The sequence below is a fragment of the Gracilinanus agilis genome, chromosome 5 (genome assembly GCF_016433145.1).
Source record: "Gracilinanus agilis isolate LMUSP501 chromosome 5, AgileGrace, whole genome shotgun sequence".
In the NCBI taxonomy this organism is placed as follows: Eukaryota; Metazoa; Chordata; class Mammalia; order Didelphimorphia; family Didelphidae; genus Gracilinanus; species Gracilinanus agilis.
The window spans coordinates 195804467-195823079 of NC_058134.1; the positions used below are offsets into that span (position 1 = coordinate 195804467).

General features: G+C 39.2%; 1 protein-coding gene across 1 annotated transcript in view; it reads right to left on the bottom strand.

Annotated features, from left to right (window-relative positions):
- The window catches only part of ANO2 (anoctamin 2), a 504220-nt gene that overhangs the window by 104323 nt on the left and 381284 nt on the right, over positions 1 to 18613 (bottom strand). Inside the window, exons 15-16 of the mRNA XM_044677761.1 lie at positions 16903 to 17098; positions 3621 to 3732 (exon numbers count right to left, since the gene is read on the bottom strand). Of these exons, the coding sequence (XP_044533696.1) occupies positions 3621 to 3732; positions 16903 to 17098 (308 nt within the window). The remainder of the gene's footprint in view (positions 1 to 3620; positions 3733 to 16902; positions 17099 to 18613) is intronic.

An 18613-nucleotide genomic window follows, 5' to 3' on the forward strand; every position in this document is an offset into this window, starting at 1 on the left:
TCCATCATCTCTCCAGAATTACTCCATTTCACTCAGACATAAACTGGTATTTGTCCCTTGAATTATATCACACCCCCCCCCACCTCTGCAGCTTCCTTGACATTTTGACTCTTTGGTTTGATTCATTCAAGTTATCAAATATGTATTTAGTGGCCACTCTCTGCAAGGCTCCATGTTTGGGACTAAGTAACATGACATGAAATTTAAAAAAAATAAAGTAATCCTTGATCTTAAAGAGCTTATACTCCATTGGTGGGTTGGCTGAGAATAGAACACATATATGAGTAAGTAAATACAAAGTAATTTCAAGAGAGAGAAAGTTAATCATCCTCAGGATTCTTCATGAAAAGCAGTATTTATTCCACCGCTCTTTGACTGTTCCCTAGTGATCTTTGTGGATCATCTTCTCTTGGGTCCTTGCCCTCACTTTAGCACTAAAGCTGCCCAAATGGGTCCACCACTGACCCTAGGCTGATAATCCTAGTCAAGGCAGTGTGCCATTTGGATTCTCTAATGGTTTGTTATGACTTGTGCCTCTTCTTCCCCTAGTTAGTAGAATGGACAGTTAACTATGCCAATAATATCACACTTTGCAAGAACATGATCTTCTCACGGGGAAAAATAAAGGCAAAGAGGTAGCTAAAGTTTGATCGAGAAATTCCTAGAATCAGAAACTGCAGATTCTTATGCTTTAAAATTTCTTCCTTATATGAAATTCAAAAGCTAGAAGAGGAAATATTGTATTCCCTTTTCTGAGCACTATTTCAAAGTTTCTGGAAGAAAAGTTAGGGCGAGATAGAGCATGGTAAGAACACAAAAAAGACTCTTGGTGTCTTCCTTGCTCAATACCAACCTCCTACCTGCTTGGGACATTTTAGTCTCAGACTCCATTCACGGCGTCTTGTCTGACCATCTAGCTTAGTTGCCTTTGTGAATTCCTGGCTTTGACTAGGGTCTGATTTTCAGTCTTCTAACCTGAATCATTTTTTAAACCTTACCTTCCATCTTAAAATCAATACTGTGTATTAGTTCCAAGGCAGAAGAATGGTAAGGGCTAGGCAATGGGGCTTAAATGACTTGCCCAGGGTCACACAGCTAGGAAGTGTCTGAGGTCACATTTGAACCTAGGACCTCCCTAGGCCTGGCTTGCAATCCCCTGAACCACCTAGCTGCCCCCTTCCCCTTTGAATTTTAATTAAGATTATTCTCTCTCTTTCTCATAGTTGCCAGTGTCCTCACAGAAATCAAGTCCTAAAAGAAGTAAGGAAAGCAGAAGCTAGATCATTTGGGACCGAATTGGGAGCAAGAGAAATCCTGTCTATTAATGCAACCAACACAGTTATTTAATAAATGCTTGTTAAATAGCATTTATTATATCCCTCATCAGGCAGCCTTCTTTCAGCTTTTATCTGGGGGTAGCAGAAAACAGAGGGTCTAGGAAGGGGAATTTGAACACGTATAACCCAGTGGAATTGCTTGTCAACTCTGGGAAGAGGGAGGGAAGAAGGGAGGAAGACATTATGAATCATATAACTTTGAAAAACTTATGTGTAAATTTGTTATTGAAATAAAAGATAATTTTTTTAAAAGAAAGGGGATTTGATTTCAGTCTATCAGGGGATCTACAAAAGGATGCAAATATATCTGAACATTAGCATAAGGAAACTTATAGATAGATGAGGGCAGGCTGAAAACATGGGTTCTAGAGTGGTTCAGTTTGGCTGGAATTTAGAGTAGATAAATGAGAGCAATATAAGATAACAGTGTAAAAACTGGTTTCAGTCAGATTACAGAGAACCTTGATTGCCAGACTAAGCAATTTTTTTATTCGAATTCACTAAACAATGCAGAATGAAGGTTTTCAAGTATACAAATTAAGTAATTAGAAAAGTACATTAAGAAGATAACTCAGACAACTATGTGAAGGATGAATGAAAAAGGTACAGATAGAAGGCAGAAAATTCATTAAGAGGCTATATTAATCATCTAAACAAGAAGATAGGTAGGAAGAAACTATAGTGCTTGCATTAGGAATGAAAAGGAGAATTATTGTTGAAGTACAAGAATAAGAACATGACTTCTCTTAGCTTTTTGATGTTGATAAATATCAAAGAACTTTCTATATTTTATCTAATTTGATCTATTGTGAGGACAAAATTACCTTACCTACCATAAAGTAGGTATACTACTTATATACTACTTTTACAAATAAAGAAACTTAAAGGAGAGGCAGTGGGAAAATAGGTACATTCTGCCATGTTGGTGAGCTGTGACTTTGATCCAGACCTTTTGGAAAACAAGGAGCTGTGCCCAGAAAGGTACCAATCTATGCCTATCTTTTGTGTATCCCCAACTATCCCACTACATGGTTTCTACCCCAAGGAAATCAAAGGAAGAGGAAAAAAGGATCTTTAAGTACAAAAATATTTGTAGCAGCTCCTTTTGTAGTAGAGAATAATTGAGAACTAAAGAGACTTTCCTCCTATTGAGGAATGGTTAAATGAATTGTGGTTTATGAATCTAATGGAATGTTATTGTACCATAAGGAATGAGGAAATGGACAATATTTACAAGGATAACATGAGAGAGAAAACAACTTTGAAAGTCTTTAGAACTCTGGCCAATACAATGATAAAACCCATAGTCCAAAACTTTCATTTCCAAAGAATAAAAATGAAACCCACCACTTACCTACTAACAAAGAAGTGACAAACTTCAAGTGCAGGAAGGGATACGTATTTGGACACAACGTGTATGGAACACTAGGCTTGGAGTTAGGAAGACCTACGTTAAAATCTGGCCTCAGACACTTGCAAGTTGTCTGACCCTCTTGCCTCAATTTCCCCATATGTAAAATGAGATGGAGAAAGAAAGATCAACCCACTCCAGTATCTTTGCCAGGAAAACATAAATGGGGTGATGAAAAGCCAGACATAACTGAACTGACTGCACAACAACAAAAAAATGGAAATTTGTTTTGCTAAACTATGTAGCAATGTATCAAAGATTTGGTTTTTATTTTTTAATTGTTTAATTGTCAAGGTAGTATAGAGACAAACTAATAAAAATATCACTTTAAAGAGAAAAAATATTTTTAAAAAGAGGAACAGATTAAATAATTTTTCCATGATCATACAGCTAGCACAACCCAGGTCTTTTCCTGACTTAAAATTCATACTTTCCACTATGCTGCCACTAAACAGAACTGACAATATTTGTTAACTGATTAGATGTAGAAGGTGAGAGAAAAGACAAAAGTCAAGAATGATTCTTAAGTTTCAAGCTTGGGTGATGGACAGAATGTTGGTGCCCTCTACAGAACAATGGGGACATTGTTTTACTTGACTCAATGCAGTTTAAATATTACTAACCCTAACTTCAAAGATTAAGAAACTGAAGTGGTAAAAATTCTACGCCCAACATTCATTTCACCATACCACGCCATGGCTGACCTAGAGAAATCAAGTAGCCACTTCGACACCATTGCTTAGGATGGGCAGAGGATAATACTCGGATGGGATACTTCCACTTCCCAAAGAGATGTGTAGCCTACTGGAGAAGTATGCTGGCTCACATTGAATAATACTGGAGAACATCCCTCTGCACCCAACAACGCCTACCTCCCTTTGAAAAAGGCCACGTAGAAAATTGGAGAATAGGCATTGACGAACTTCAGCAGGAAAGCTTTGAGGATCAGGCGCTCCTCGAAGGTCTGTTCTGTTTTCGGTACCTCTGCAAGAAAAGAATAAACCTGAGTAGAATGCTGAGACCAAGGGGATCCCCATTTCCCCTCTTTCAAACCAGTATGACACACAAGAAAGAACACTGAGGTAAATTAAGGAGCTGGGACCTCCATTTCCCATCTTCAAACCAGCAAGATACACAAGAAAGAACCCTGACGTAGATTTGGGAGATGGAGTGGACTCTGACTCTGACTCTACTATCTAGTACCTTTTATGACTACAAGAAAGTCACCTGACCTATTTGTCTCATTTTGCAAAATGGTGAGAGATATACACTTGCCCCAAAGATCTCAGGAGGTTCTTTTTTTCTGTATGATCTGAAAATCTTTAATTAATTAATTAATTTAGAATATTTTTCCACAGTTACATGATTCATGTTCTTTCCCTCCCCTACCCCTACCCCTCTCCCATAGCCAATGAGCAATTCCACTGGGTTTTACATGTGTCATTGATCAAGATATTTCTATATTATTGATATTTGCATTAGGGTGATCCTTTAGAGTCTACATCCCCAATCATATCCCCATCAACCCATGTGATCAAGCAGTTGTTTTTCTCCTGTGTTTCTGCTCCCACAGTTCTTTCTCTGGATGTGGATAGCATCTTTCTCATAAGTCCCTCAGAGTTGTCCTGGGTCATAGCATTGCTGCTAGTAGAGAAGCCCATTAAGTTCAATTGTGCCACAGTGTATTTGTCTCTGTGTATAACATTCTTCAGGAGGTTCTTTTGAAAGAATATGTGTCTGTGTACGTCTGCGTGTATGTATTCATGTACTCATCTTCCTGAGTTCAAATTTGAGCTCATACACTTCTTGCTCAGTAACCCGGGGCAAGTCACTTAACCCTGTTTGCCTCATTCTCCTCAACTGCAAAAAGAGCTGGGGAAGAAAATAGTGGACTACAACAGAAAACCCCAAATGGGGTCCCAAATAGTCAGACACTACTGAAACGACTGAACAATAACAATGGGTAAGAAATAAGATTAATAGAGAGTCTAAGTCTAAGGGACAAATTTGATCTCACAGATATTGTTAAGACTCAGTAGGATGAAGTTTGTTATCAGAATATTGCTTGAAGGAGTATACTGAAATAGGATAGGCAAAAGGCATGAGGGCAACTAGGTGGCTCAGTGGATTGAGAGCCAGCCTGGGCTCAAATCTGAATTCAGACATTTCCTATCTGTGTGACTCTGGCTAAGTCACTTAATCCCAATTTGCCTAGCCCTTACTGTTCTTCTGCTTTGGAACCAATACACAGTATTGATTCTAAGATAGAAGGTATGGGGTTTTTTTAAAGAAGGCATACACAGTCAAGAAAAGTCAGGAAATCAAAGAATTTGTCTAAATCTCAATGAAGGCAGAAACTGAAGTGAAAATGTTTATGTATTCAGAATCAAATCACGAGTCTCCACTGAGGCATGATGGAGAAGTGATGGAGAAGTTCAATCAATCCAGACATCTGTGAGAGTTATCTCTCTGCCAAAAGCAGAGCAATTAATAATTTCTTGATATGCTTTAATAATAATTTCCTCCTCTAAAAGGTAGAGGAAGTAACAAGATGAGATGCTGTTCTGGAACAGTGAGGAACTGGTCACTACAGGAGAAATGTTTGGAACGCAAAGGGAAAGTGCTTACTCCATCTTAAAGTTTGTGACAGAGGAAAGGAAAACTATCCAGAGTTTTATAGGTACCTAGCTTTGTGAAAACAGATTTTAAAGGTTAAGATGAAATATAGATAGGATCTTGTCACCTAAAATTCTATAGGAGAATTCAGTTCAGGAAAAATAGAAAGGTTTTAAGAATGAAATTCTAAGACAGAGGTTCTTAACCTTTTTGGATCATAGTTGTTTGTTTCTTTGGCAGGCTGATGAAACCTAGGAACTCTTCAGAATAATGTTTTTTAAATGTTCAAAATATAATACAGAAGACTACAAAGGAAATCAATTATACTGAAATTATAAAAAAATTTTTTAAGTTAATGTGGAGGCTACTACATGACTCAGCAGATTTGAAAGCCAGACCTGGACGCAGAAGGTCTTCAGTTCAAATCTAGCCTCAGACACTTCCTAGCTGTGTGACCCTGTGCAAGTCACTTAACCTTCATTGATTAGCCCTTCCTGCTCTTCTTTTTTGGAACTAAAGCACAGTATTGATTCTAAGATGGAAGATAAGTTTAAAAAAATTAATAGATCCTATTTTAAGAACCTCTTCTAAAGATACAAAGAAAAATAATTTTTTTCTGAAGAGGAATAAAAGGGGGTTCTAAAAATATATTCTAAAGATGTACACAGAACTCACTAGCCAACTTAGATCTTATGATGACATGTAAAAGAGAAAAAAAAACAAGGACAGGTGGCAGAGGATGGGTAAAAAAGAGGATGACTCATGCCATGGAATTACCTTGTAAGAAGAGTGCCAAGAGTGCCAAAGGTGTTAAAGACATTGGCAAGGAAGCTAAGGATTACAAAAATGGTGAAAGGTTTTTTACTGGGCAACAGAATAGGATCAGAGAGAGTGAGGACTGTGGCTTGGGAGGAAGGGAATAATAATTGATGACAGAGATAAAGTAGAGTAGTAACTAATTCCTATTTTGACTCTATTTTTTTCTATCAATGAGATTGATCTTTGGACTTCAGAGGACAGAAGAAAGGTCAATAGGGAATATAACTAACTTAAAAGGACAGAACATATGTGGTTTATAGGGAGTATTCCTAAAAGAAGTAAAAAGATAATAAGAAAACATACTACCCTTGACAAGTTCAAACAAATGAACTACATTTTCAGGGCCTGAAAGAACCAGTAGATCTGATGGCTTTGTCTAAAAGATTGTGAAAAGAGGTAATGTACCACAGGAGTGGGAAAAAGAAAAAAGGTCCTGATATTTTAAATGAATGAGAATAAAGTTTCATAATAAGACAACGAGTTTAAACTTTATTTTGAAAACATTTTCAGAAGGTAGGTTAGTGAACATCTAGAAGAAGAAACAGCAATCACAAAGAACAAGCAATGCTTGATCAAGATCAAGTAATTTTTGACAAATCCTTTTATTTTCTTTCCAGGATTCTAGGATCATCAATGTAGGAATGGAAAGCACCCCTGAGGCTGTCTCATGTAGTTTCCCCCTCTCATTTTACAGATGAGGAAACTGAAGCCCATTGAAGTTAATGAACAGCCCCAAGATCACACAGGAAGAGTTAGCATTCTTTCCAGTGTATCACACTAGGAGATATTACAGATATTAAGTCCACAGCAGATTTCTTCATTAGTTAATAAAACTTTTCAGTACAGTCTTGTGGAAAAGAGAGAGAAAGAGGTAGGTTAAGTAGTAGTACAATTAGATGGACTTGGAACTGTATGAATTGCTGGATCCAAACTTAAAGCAGTCATTAAGATTTTGAAGGCAACCACCAGTACCATGGAAACTATGATTGGCTGTGTGCCATTTACCAATTTTGTCAATGATTTTGGACATATACATGTGTTTAAAAATACACACACATATATATGTATGTATACATATATATGTACATATGTTTGTATTTGTCTTGCTCTGGAGGACATTATGATGAGTCAAAATGATTTCCACCCAGAATTCTGGCTATTGAACTAAACTGAAGAAGATAAAATCTAATAGGGACCAATGTCAGTCTTACATTTGGGTTTAAAAAGTGAACATCATGAATACAAAACAGAGGAGGCAAAGCTAGAGTATAATTCATCTGAATAAGATCTGAAGATCTAATGAGTCCCAGAGCTACAAAGCTCCACAGACAGAAGAGACTTCAGTAACTATTGAGTCCAATCTATACCTGAAAATGACCCCAACAACACACCTCAGGAGTGGTCATCTGGTCTTTGTTAAAAAGACCTCCATTAAAAGGGACTGCACTACCTCTTGAAAGAGCTCATTCTCCTTCTGGATATTTCTAATCATTAAGATTTTTTCTTTCTAGCCTAAATTTTCCTTATTAAAACTGCTACCCCCAGCTCCTACTTTTGTTCTCTGGGACCAAGCAGAGCAGTGTTAATCTCTCTTCCTTATGAGAGTCCTTCAGATATTTGAAGACAGCTATCTTGTATCCTGTCCTTCTAAGTCTTCTCTTTTTTAACTAAACATCTCTAGCTCTTTGAACCTGTCTTCATGTAACAAAGACCTTGACCATTCCAATTGCTTTTCCCTTGGAGGAAATTTATTAACTATTTATTCATCTACATTACATTTTTCTAGTGTCTTTCTCCAGGACTCCCATTGGATGAGTAGATAACAATAGCTGCATCTTATGGCATTTTGTAGTTTACAAATTCATTTTTTATATATCTGGTATAGTTTCTCATTTGATCTTTACAACCGCCCCAAAGCAGTCAGTAGGAATAGTATTCTCATTTTACAGCTTAGGACAAAGTCAGTAAGTGGCCTTAAATCCAGGCCTCCCAGCTCTAAATCCTTACATCATCTCCAAGTTTTCTTTCCTTTATGATTCAAAGACTAAAGCTGTAACTCAGTCTTTTAAACTCATCTTTACTCTCAAAGAATTCCCATTCCTCTTCACTTACTTTTCTTCCCCACCTGAATGGTATTAAACTGGTGCTGCCAGACTTAGAGTTTTTTCAGTCTATATACATGCATGTGCTTCATGTTCTTAAAGCATTTCCTAGATCTTCCCTTGATTATAACAATTCCACTTCAACGATCAAAACAGTGCTCTTTGCTACTCCTTGATTAAGCAAGATCAATAGCACCACCATGAATCCAGAGTCTCTATCCATGGGCCTCTTGTGGAGCTAGGAGCCCAGTTGCACTGTTTATTGGTGAACATAGTTGATAGGTGACACAATTGGCATTGCTTGAGTCAAGGAGATTTTTAAACAAAAAACAACCCCTGCCTGAAATTCCTCAGCCTCAATTGTGTAAGGATCTCCAGCCTATTTAGCCAAGGAGAGCTGCATGGGGTGGAAAGGGGGATGAGAGGAGTTGGGATGTGACTACATCACTGTAATTCTGTAGGAAATAAAGTTGGGGAAAGTCCACAGCGGATTTCTTAACATCCCTCAGCTAGCAGGCTTTGTGTTTTCTCCTTCCCAACAAACCCACAAACACAAATAGGCTCCTGAGATGGGAGAACAAAGGTGATCCATACCTCAGGATACTATAGATCTTGGCATTAAACGGCTAAATTCAAGCTAATGTTCATAACCACAATCCTTTTTTAAAATAATCATTTGTGCTGATTATTTTATCTTAATAATTAACAGTTTGCACCCCCTCCAGGTAATTGCTCCTCTCTGTTTACTTAGGTTACCAAAAGATCTAAGCCTTTCCCCTCCCTGTGTTCAAGTCCTGGCTCGACAGCCTCCCATCTGACTGATTTACACTTAACTCATCAGACTCTCATGGGGCTGAGGAGCCTTCATTCCCCATATAAGCTTGATTAGCCACTTATCTTGGAGAAAAAGAACCTGAGTCCCAAGGGTCCAAGGGTCAAAGGCTTAGAAAAGCTACGCCATTGGTCCTAAAGACCCTTTCCAGTCTTATGATTCTAAACTCAACAATTTCCCTCTCTGTCCAAATTGGGTGAAAAAAAATCATCTCCTAAATGAATAAGGCAGGAGAGATGGCATCTTCTGGGTGGCCCTCAGCTACTGCCAGATGTGTTCAGAATTGCCAGATGTGTTCTGCTATGTATGGTCACTGAATGAATGAATTTGCAAGATTTCTGGTATGGCTTGTATCATTTAGGTCCAAAAGCCTAGCAACATCTGTCTACTGGTTTTACATGATTAATGTGGGGGACATTAGAACATTTAACCAAATTTATGTTGGTGACTAGGAATCTGGCCCGGGAGCCCGAGTTATAAATGGCCAAGCCCTGTGCGTGGTCCTAGGTCTGAAAGGTTGGGGGCGGGGGGACAAAGGAAATGTGGGCAAATCTAGAGACTAGGACAAGGGGGTAGCTGGTGCATTTTATATTTCTTACATGATTCTATTTAAACTGGCCAGACCTAGATCTCCTAATTACTGCAGTGACAGAACAAGAATTGCATTCCAATTTTTTGAGAAGAGCATCTGGTTCTTTCAGAATGATTGTTCCAACTGGAAATCATGCCCTCCCTCTCCAAGTTGATAAATCAAAGGGCTGGTTATTATTTATTGGTTTCATTTCTAAAAATCAAACTTGAGCTTTGAGGACCACGAACCCCATAAATAATGGGCATGGCCAATAAATAACCTCAATCCCCTTGACATAGCATTAAATCAGAGGCGTGCCCCACCTTAGATAAGCTTCTGTGCTTTGCTTGGAGAGCCATGACTGGGCTTTGCAGGGCTCTCTAGGGAAGAAGAAAGGGTCAAGATTTCCTAATGTGGCATTGGGGAATGGGACAGCAGGTGTGTTCCCTGTGCTGTAGAAGAGATGGAGGCATGGGATTCTTAAGAGCTATATGGACAAAATTGCCTAGAACTCTATCCATTCTACTTCCTAGACCCCCCTCCACCATGATCCTTTTCCAAAAGAACTAAAATCAGAAGGGATGGAATGATCAGAACATGATTGTATTGATTATTAGCACCTATTCAGTGTAGGATGATTTTACCACTTTGGGCAAACTTTTGCTTCAGACCATTGGACAGCATTTCTGAGAGTGCCCAGTCCAGGTTCTAATTTTATTTTTAATCTCAAAGATAAAAAGGCAAGTGATCCCAAAAGATGACTGGATAAATATCCTATATCTTTTTGGGGAGACCCTAAAATTGGGCCCATATCAGGAAATGGCCCACATCTTTCTTTGGTGTAATTATAATTAAAGAGCCAGATAAAGAAAGACTTTCCTGATGGACTTCCACTATTAGGATGATAAAAAGAAGAGATGACCAGGGCCCAAGAAGAATGGGCAAAATGCCTAGGTGGTAGAGTGGATAGGACATGGGGCCTGAGATCAGGAAGATCTGAGTTAAAATTTAGTCTCTTTACTTTCTGTACAGCCCTGGGCAGATCACTTAACCTTTGTTTGCCCAACTTCTTCATTTACAAAATGGGGATAATAACAGCACCTTCCTCTGAGGATCAAATGAGATAATAATTATAAAGCAATTAGCAATCTTGTAAATCTCTATAAATGTTAGCTATGATGATAATGATGATAAGATGACCAGAGGCCAGGAGAAAAGGGCAGCATAACTACGTGCTACAGTGGAGAGACTAGTGAAGTCAAGAAGGCTTGAGACACTTAGACACTAGCTGTGTGGCTTGAGGCCAGTCACTCGACTTCTGTTTGCCTCAGTTTCCTCAAGTATAAAATGGAGATAGTAACAGCAAGTACCTTCCACGGTTGGTGTGAGGGAAAAGATAAATAGTTGCTGAGTGCTTTAGCAGAGTGTCTGACATATATAAGTTCTTAATAAATGCCTGCTTGCTTGCTTTCTTCCTTCCTATTAATGAAAAGCTCCTGGAAGCCACCTACTCTGGCTTGATTAGAGGAGGCCCAGGCGATCTCTCTGGACCCTGACCTAGCTATACTATTATTCTAATTAGTGGCAAACCAGAAAGGTCAGGTGGGGCTGAAATACAAATCACTCTTTCCCTCCTAAAATGACATACGTGAAATATGAATCCATGTGATCCATATGAGTGGCTTCTAAAAACTCCACATTTTAGAGACAGAAGCTGAGCTGGTCCCAGAGAATTGATCCAGGGTGGAAAACAATCTAAGGCCCCTCCTGCTCCCACAGAAACATTCCTACCATACATAAGGGTGAGAGAATCCATACTTGCACTGCGTTCAGAATGTTGGGGGAGCTCGCTAGGTCAACAGGACATCAAGGTCCACTTCCAAGTCCATAGTCTAATATCAGGCCTGGGCTGCGCCTGGGGGAACAAGGGGAGAAGACCCCTCTTGGCAGTGGAATATTCTAGGCATGCCTGGGTGGCTCTGGAGGAACCTCAACTGGAACTGAGTGGGAAGTCTGAACCTGTGTGGGTGAGTCAGTCAAAGAGCATGAGGTGCTAGCTCCCTTCCCTGAGGGCAGATCAAGCCTTCACAAACAGCAATGTTTCCTGACAGCACTAAGGGCTGCCATCTGGTCTTATTTCTGTTTTTCTCTCTGTGTACGCTTGGGGGGGTGGGGCAGAGGAGGGAGAACCCACCACCCCCTTTTCTCTCTGTGTAATGTTGTTGTCTTGTTTGTGCTGTGGGGAGGGAAACATCTAGGCAGGAGCCAGAGAGCCAGCTGTGTAACCAGACAGCCAGCTGTGGGAGTGGGGGGTGGAGAGGAGGTCTGAGGGTTCTCTTTCCACCCCCTCACTTACTCTCTTCTTCCACGAGAAAGTAGAGAAGAGACTGGGTCAGAGGGGTGAGAACTTAATACGTCTGGGTGTTCCTAGGACACACCTGTCAGGTCCAGCTGTTCTGAAGGGCTTCCTAACTGGAGGGAATTCATGGTCCCAAGGGCTAGGAGATGGGAGACCTGAACCTACTAGCACCCTGGCCAAATGCCAGGCTTCCCAAAGCCTTTTGCCTAAACCACCCTGAGGCATCTGGCTTGTGAAGAGATGGGTTTAAACTGCAAAGGGATAGATTTAGGCTAAAATCTAAAGAGGAATATATTTGCAGCGTAACAGACAGGAAAGGAGGTGCCACCTCCTTCCCTCAAGGACTATAAAAATCTTTCAGAGACATCCAACCAGGAAGCCTTGGTCCTCCTCTGACAAACAAATCCCAAACTACAATAAATATAAGAAAACAAAACTCTCAAAAACCTTCAGTAGTGATCCATCAAATCAAAGGCTCACATCCTACTTGGGCTAGCTAGCCCTTGACCTTGCTCCACAGTCAAGGCTACTTTGACCCTGGGACATCCTACACAAGCTGCTTCTCATCTTGGGGAAGAACAGGGGAAATGTACAACTTTATCCTTAATCAAAAAGCAACCTGAATCAGCGTGTAGAAAAGCAGGCGCCATTATCCAAAGTTCCGAAAGGCAGTCATAGATAAGGTGTCTTGTTTCTGACTTCTAGAGACATTATTATATTAAAGAATAGAAGGGATCATGATTGACCTTCATGGACTTGCCTTAAGCCAGAGCAAATAGCTAGTCCCACAAAATCATTTAATGGCGAGTGAAGAGCTCTTGGTTTCTGCTGGCTTCTCTCCTTTACCATTTTGGTTCCCGTCTATTCTACTGTGAAATCATTGAAGGCTACATTGTCCATCTCCTACTTTTGTGAGGAGATTCTACTCTTTTTAACTTTCTGGTATGAACGTTAGCCTAGACCCCACTGAACATGTTGGTAGCATCATACAACAACAAGGCTTACAACTGGAAAGGAGCTTAAGAATGCCTCTAGCCCAATGTCTTCGGTTTTCAGATGAAGTTAAACTTCTTCTGCTTGGACCCAGAGGGAAAAACTAAGAGCAAAAGGTGGAAGTTGCTGAGACACAGATTTAGGGGTGATGTAAGGAAAATCTCTAACAGTTGTGAGTCTTGTTCAGTCACATGTCTGATTCTTCAAGACCACCCCATATGGGTTTTCTTGGCAAAGACTGGAATGGGTTGCTATTTCCTTCCCCAGTGGATTAAGATAAGCAGAGATTAAGTGACTTGCCCAGAGTCACATATCTAGTGAATGTTTGAGGCTGGATTTGAATTCAGGACTCTCTGACTCTGAGCCCTACCATTCTATCCACTGAGCTGCCTTCAGTAACTAGAACTAACCAAAAATGGAATGAACTGCCTCAAGAGATACAGTTGATCCTCCTTGAAAGCCTTCATTCAAAACAAATGCACAAAAGTATTTATTAAAGACTTTCTATGTGCAAGGCACCACAGTAAGTACTTTTTACAAATATTATCTCATTTTTATCCTCATAACCCTTAGAGATAGGTACTATTGTTAACCCTATTTTATAGATGAGGAAACTGATGCAGACATATGTTAAATGATCTGCCCAGCGTCACAGAAGTAATAAATGTCTGAAGCCAAATTTGAACTCATGACTTCCCAGTTCCAAATCTCCCGTGCCACATAGCTGCAACTAATGATAATCTGCCAATAGTTTGATAGGTTGTACATGTGATTTATGATCACATTTCAGTTAGTTTGCTTGCCCTCAAATCAGTCCCTTTTGGTTATGAAATTCTAATAGGTAGAGTGTCTTGGCTGTGGTTTCAGGGAGCCACTAGGATTTACTGCTCCTCTACTTTCTGACTTTCATGTCCAACATCTTCCCCTCATTCTGCCATCCCCTAGAACAGTCACTAATGCCTGCATTTTGACTCAGAAAACCACAAAGTAACATAGTCTATGCTATATTATGTTTTTATTTATTTTGTTAAGCCTTTTCCAATAACATTTTAATTTGGTTTGACCAGCACAGGGGATATGGTCCTCTGTATGACACCTCTGCCCTAGAGGATGCCTTTTACTTCTTACCAAAGTTCTATTTCTCCAAGCAACTTCCAGCATATCCAGATTTACTCTCCCTTCTCCCAAGTAAAGCAGGATGGTCCCACATGTGTGCTTGCTCAGGATGTATGTTCTGGATCAGACTGAGGCTATAATGAATATGGCTCCTTTAGTCCCAGTGCTCTGAGTCCAATAAAACCTGGGCCACATTCAGACAAACACTTTCACCCTTCATTCTAAAAACACATATTGTCCATATTTGAAGGAAAATTAGATCCATCCATTTACACCCAGAGCCTTGAAACATTAGTCTTTAAAAAGCTATTTGATGTCCCAGAAGCCACTTGTGTATTTGGTATTAATTCTGCCTCCCACCCCTTTTTTTCTCTCCTTATTAGTACTAACATGATATATTGCCTTTTGCAATGGGTAAAAAATAAATCATAACCATGCCAGAAGACAGACACTGATTGATGCTCTTAGAACAATCCAGATATCCTTGTTATCCTAGTGATTTGCAGCTGGAGAAAATCTAAATATTGGGGTAGGAGCATGAAACCTGAGTTCTAGTGCAAAACTAGCTCTAGTTTCCCCCTTATTAACTGTGTTATGATCTCAATTTCCCATGTACATAGCTCTCTAATGTAGGTTTGTGGCATCTAGAATTCTATCCCTTGTGACAAAATCCTGCTCAAAATTCACCTCCTACAAGAAGCCTTTTAGACTTACGGCTCCGTGACCCTGGACTCCATTAATCTTTGTACACGCAGACACTTGTTCTTCTTGCTGGTAGACTTCATTTTAAATGTTCTTGAATTCTGTAATCATTACTCCGTGCTACTTTGCAACTTTAAAGGCCCATTTGTCTACAAATTTACATATGATACTCAACTTATTTATCTGGACTATTATCATTGATGATCACCCTATTGACCCAGTTACATCGGTAGTAGATTAACTTAAGGCTACTAATGACAATATACATGTCATTTTATAGTCACAAAGCATTTTAATATATATTAGGATCAGAGGAACATTGATTCAGAGCTAGAAAGGACCTTAGAAGCCTAAGTCTGGTTCCACCCCTTCACTTCACAGAGAGGATAATTGACTTGCCCAAGGTCAAAAGAGGCTGCATGTATCACAGGAAAGATTGACTCTCTTGTCTAAATCTAGACTCTAATTCTAGCATAATCCCTGTGATCGTATTTGGTCCCTTTTCTCAATTATCTTTCTTAACTTTTCTCTAGCCTCTGATACTATTGGACATTAGGGGTGACCACAAATTGGAAAATGACTTAACAAGTTGTGATAGAATACTACTGTGATGTAAGAAATGATGAGGGTGATGATTTTAGAAAACCTGGGAAGACTTATATGAACTGATGCAAAGTGAAGTGAGCAGAACCAGAGAACATTTTACACAGTAACAGTGATATTTTAAGCATGATCAACTGTGAAAGACTTAGCTACTCTTTTCAAGACAATGATCCAAGAGAATTCCAAGGACCTAGATGAAAAGTACTATCTACCTCTAGAGAGAGAACTGATGAACTCTGAATGCAGACTGAACCATACTTTATTTTTCTTTGTTTGTATGTATATTTTCTTCTGTAACATGGCTTATATGGAAGTATGTTTTGCTTAACTTCAAATGTATAATCAACACCATTTTACTTTCCTTCTCAAGAGATGGTTGAGAGGCAGAAGGGAGGGAGAGAATTTGAAACTCAAATATTTTTAAATGTTAATTTTTACATGTAATTGGAAAATATTTGATGAAATAAATATATATGTGTGCACATATATATTCAAAGTAGAACTAATAGCTTGGTAGAAAAATGCTGAAGAAAATAAAACCTTAAAAAAACAGGATTGGCTAAATAGGGGGAGGGGGAGTAAATATCCCATAACAGAGCTTTGCAAGCAGCTCAGACAGTCATCGATCTGAATTTCCCCTCAAAATTCTTAGCCTGTCATTCAAAAAACTGTCTATTTTTTTTTTACTTTTATTCATAGTACTTGGCTAATAAATAGTAAGCACTTAATAAATGCTGGGCCTGAAGTTAGGAAGATTTCCCTTCCTGAGTTCAAATCTGTCCTCACTTGCTAATTGTGTGACCCTGAATAAATCACTTAATCTGTTTGCCTCAGTTTCCTTTTCTATAAAAATGATCTGGAAAAGGAAATGGCAAACTACTTCAACATCTTTGCCAAGAAAACTCAAATTGGGTCATGAAGAATTGGACACAACTGAACACCAGTATAAATAGTAGTAAAATGAGAAGAACATTGGATTTGAAATCACAGTAATCCTGACTTTGTCACTTACTATATGATGAATAAAATGTAAAGTATCTAAGGGCAAGAAACTTATTATTTAGCATATTGTAAAGCATATAGCAGGGACAATCAATACATTTTAACTTGAATTGAATGACTACTCAGAGTAACTGGGCTTAAATGCTGGGTTTCTTAAATAATTGTATGACAATGACCAAGTTGCCATCTCTAGGCAATATTTTCCTCATCTCTAAAGTCAAGTGGTTCTCTTGATGAGCTCAATTTCCTTTTAGTTCTAACATTCTTTTTTGGGATTATAGGATAAGACGACGCTAGTCCCTAAGTCAGAGATTTAAGAACCTTTCCTGACATTAGCAATCAATACTCAAAGTGATCTAAGATGAGAAGTTATATCATGTAGCATGTGTGATAGAAGAAAAAATACAATTTTCAATCACTGAGTCTAGTGGCATAATACCGATTTTGGTGAGCCACTTGGCTACAGCACCATAGATCTCGTCTAGGATGAGGATGACCACCAAGTTGATGATGACTGCTGTTGCTGTCACTGTTGCCCGGACATTGGAGCGGGTAGCTTTGTTGAGAGACAGGGCAGCTGCGGTTGTAATTCGGTATACAATCACCCCAAAGACAATGGAGAATGTCAGTGCAATCTGTCGAGAGGAAAAACATGGAGAAGAATCAATCCAATTCCAGTTCTGCTATTTATTACCTTATTATAAACATGGTGTTTCGTCTGGACAAGGAAGAGATTGAACTAGATACTTAAGTCATTTCTTAACATTCTGAGGGTCTGTGAGTAGACTTGCAGGCACAGATAGAGTAGAGTGTGCACTAATGGATGGAACAACCACTCTGATGACATAAAAGAACACTGAAGCATGAATAATATGGAATCAAATTGTCTTTCAGGCTGCTAACTCTGTATGAGTTCAGAATTAAGAGAGATCAAAAGAAGCTAGAGTGATCGTGCTTGCACAATCTTAATGGAAGATGTAGGACTCGACACTGGACTTTCAAAGATCTGCAGGATTTATAGAAGAGGCAAACAGAAGGCATTTTAGGCATTGGGAAAAGTGTGAATAAAAGTATAAAGGAAAGGAAAGCAGGTTATATTAATGAGGAAGGAGAGGTGGAGGTAAGCCTTATCAGAATAGGGAGTATATCTTAGAAAGTAGTAAGACATGTTTGAATAAATAAGGTGAATCCATATTATTAGAATTGAAACTTATAAGATAGGAACTAGGGAGCCATGGAAAGTTTTTGAGGTGCAGTGTTAAAAAGGAGCTGGAAAATTGGAAGGACAGCATTAGGGAGGAAAAAAGCAGGAATCAGCCCTTGCATTTCTTCTAGCTTCAGTTTAAACAAAGGAGCACTTTGAGATTTCTCCTCCAACCAGCTATTTGAAATGAAGAGCTCAGATTTCTCCATTTGGTGCAGAAATCTCTTGCCGTGACGCTAACTTAAAGCCGCTGTTTTCAGAAGAGAAATTTTACCAGCCACTTGACCTCTGGGTGCCCTGCACTTCCTTTCTCTGGAAATCAAGAATAATAAGGGGCTCTCCATGCCTGCTACCCCTCCCCCAAAAGCATACACCCTTCTATTCTGAGGAAAGGTCATTATTGTGTGTCAACCACAGGAAAATTAAGAAAAGAAAGATGCCTCTGGACAGGACTAGTTCAAATCAGGATCCAATTTCTTAACATGCAAAAAATTATTGTGTCTAAGTTTCCCTGAACAAGATTGGATTTTCAATTTGTATCAGTCAAGTAAAGTTTTCTTTCTTGTGATCCAGGTTCCCAAAAGGACCCTGTTCTAAGTTATACCTCTTTCCTTTAAGGGGATGATGGTGACAAACTAAAGGAAAGACATTGGGCAAAGGCTGAGGGTAAGAGCAGCCATCACTACCATTCCATGATTGTGGTCCAAAAAGGGGACAGGAGAGAAGAGACACAGTCCCTGGTGGGGGAAGGTCATGGGGGATGAAGAAGGCATTTTACTGGGTGCTTAGAAATCATTTTGCCTACATCCAAGAAGGACAGCAGAAGATTAGTTGGGGAAAACATGGTTTTGGGAAGCCATTCTGTGTTGAGAAATAGTAGGGGTGGGAGCAAAGGGAAAGATGGTAAACAGCCTTGAGGGTTAAGAAATAACTGCTATGTAAGTAG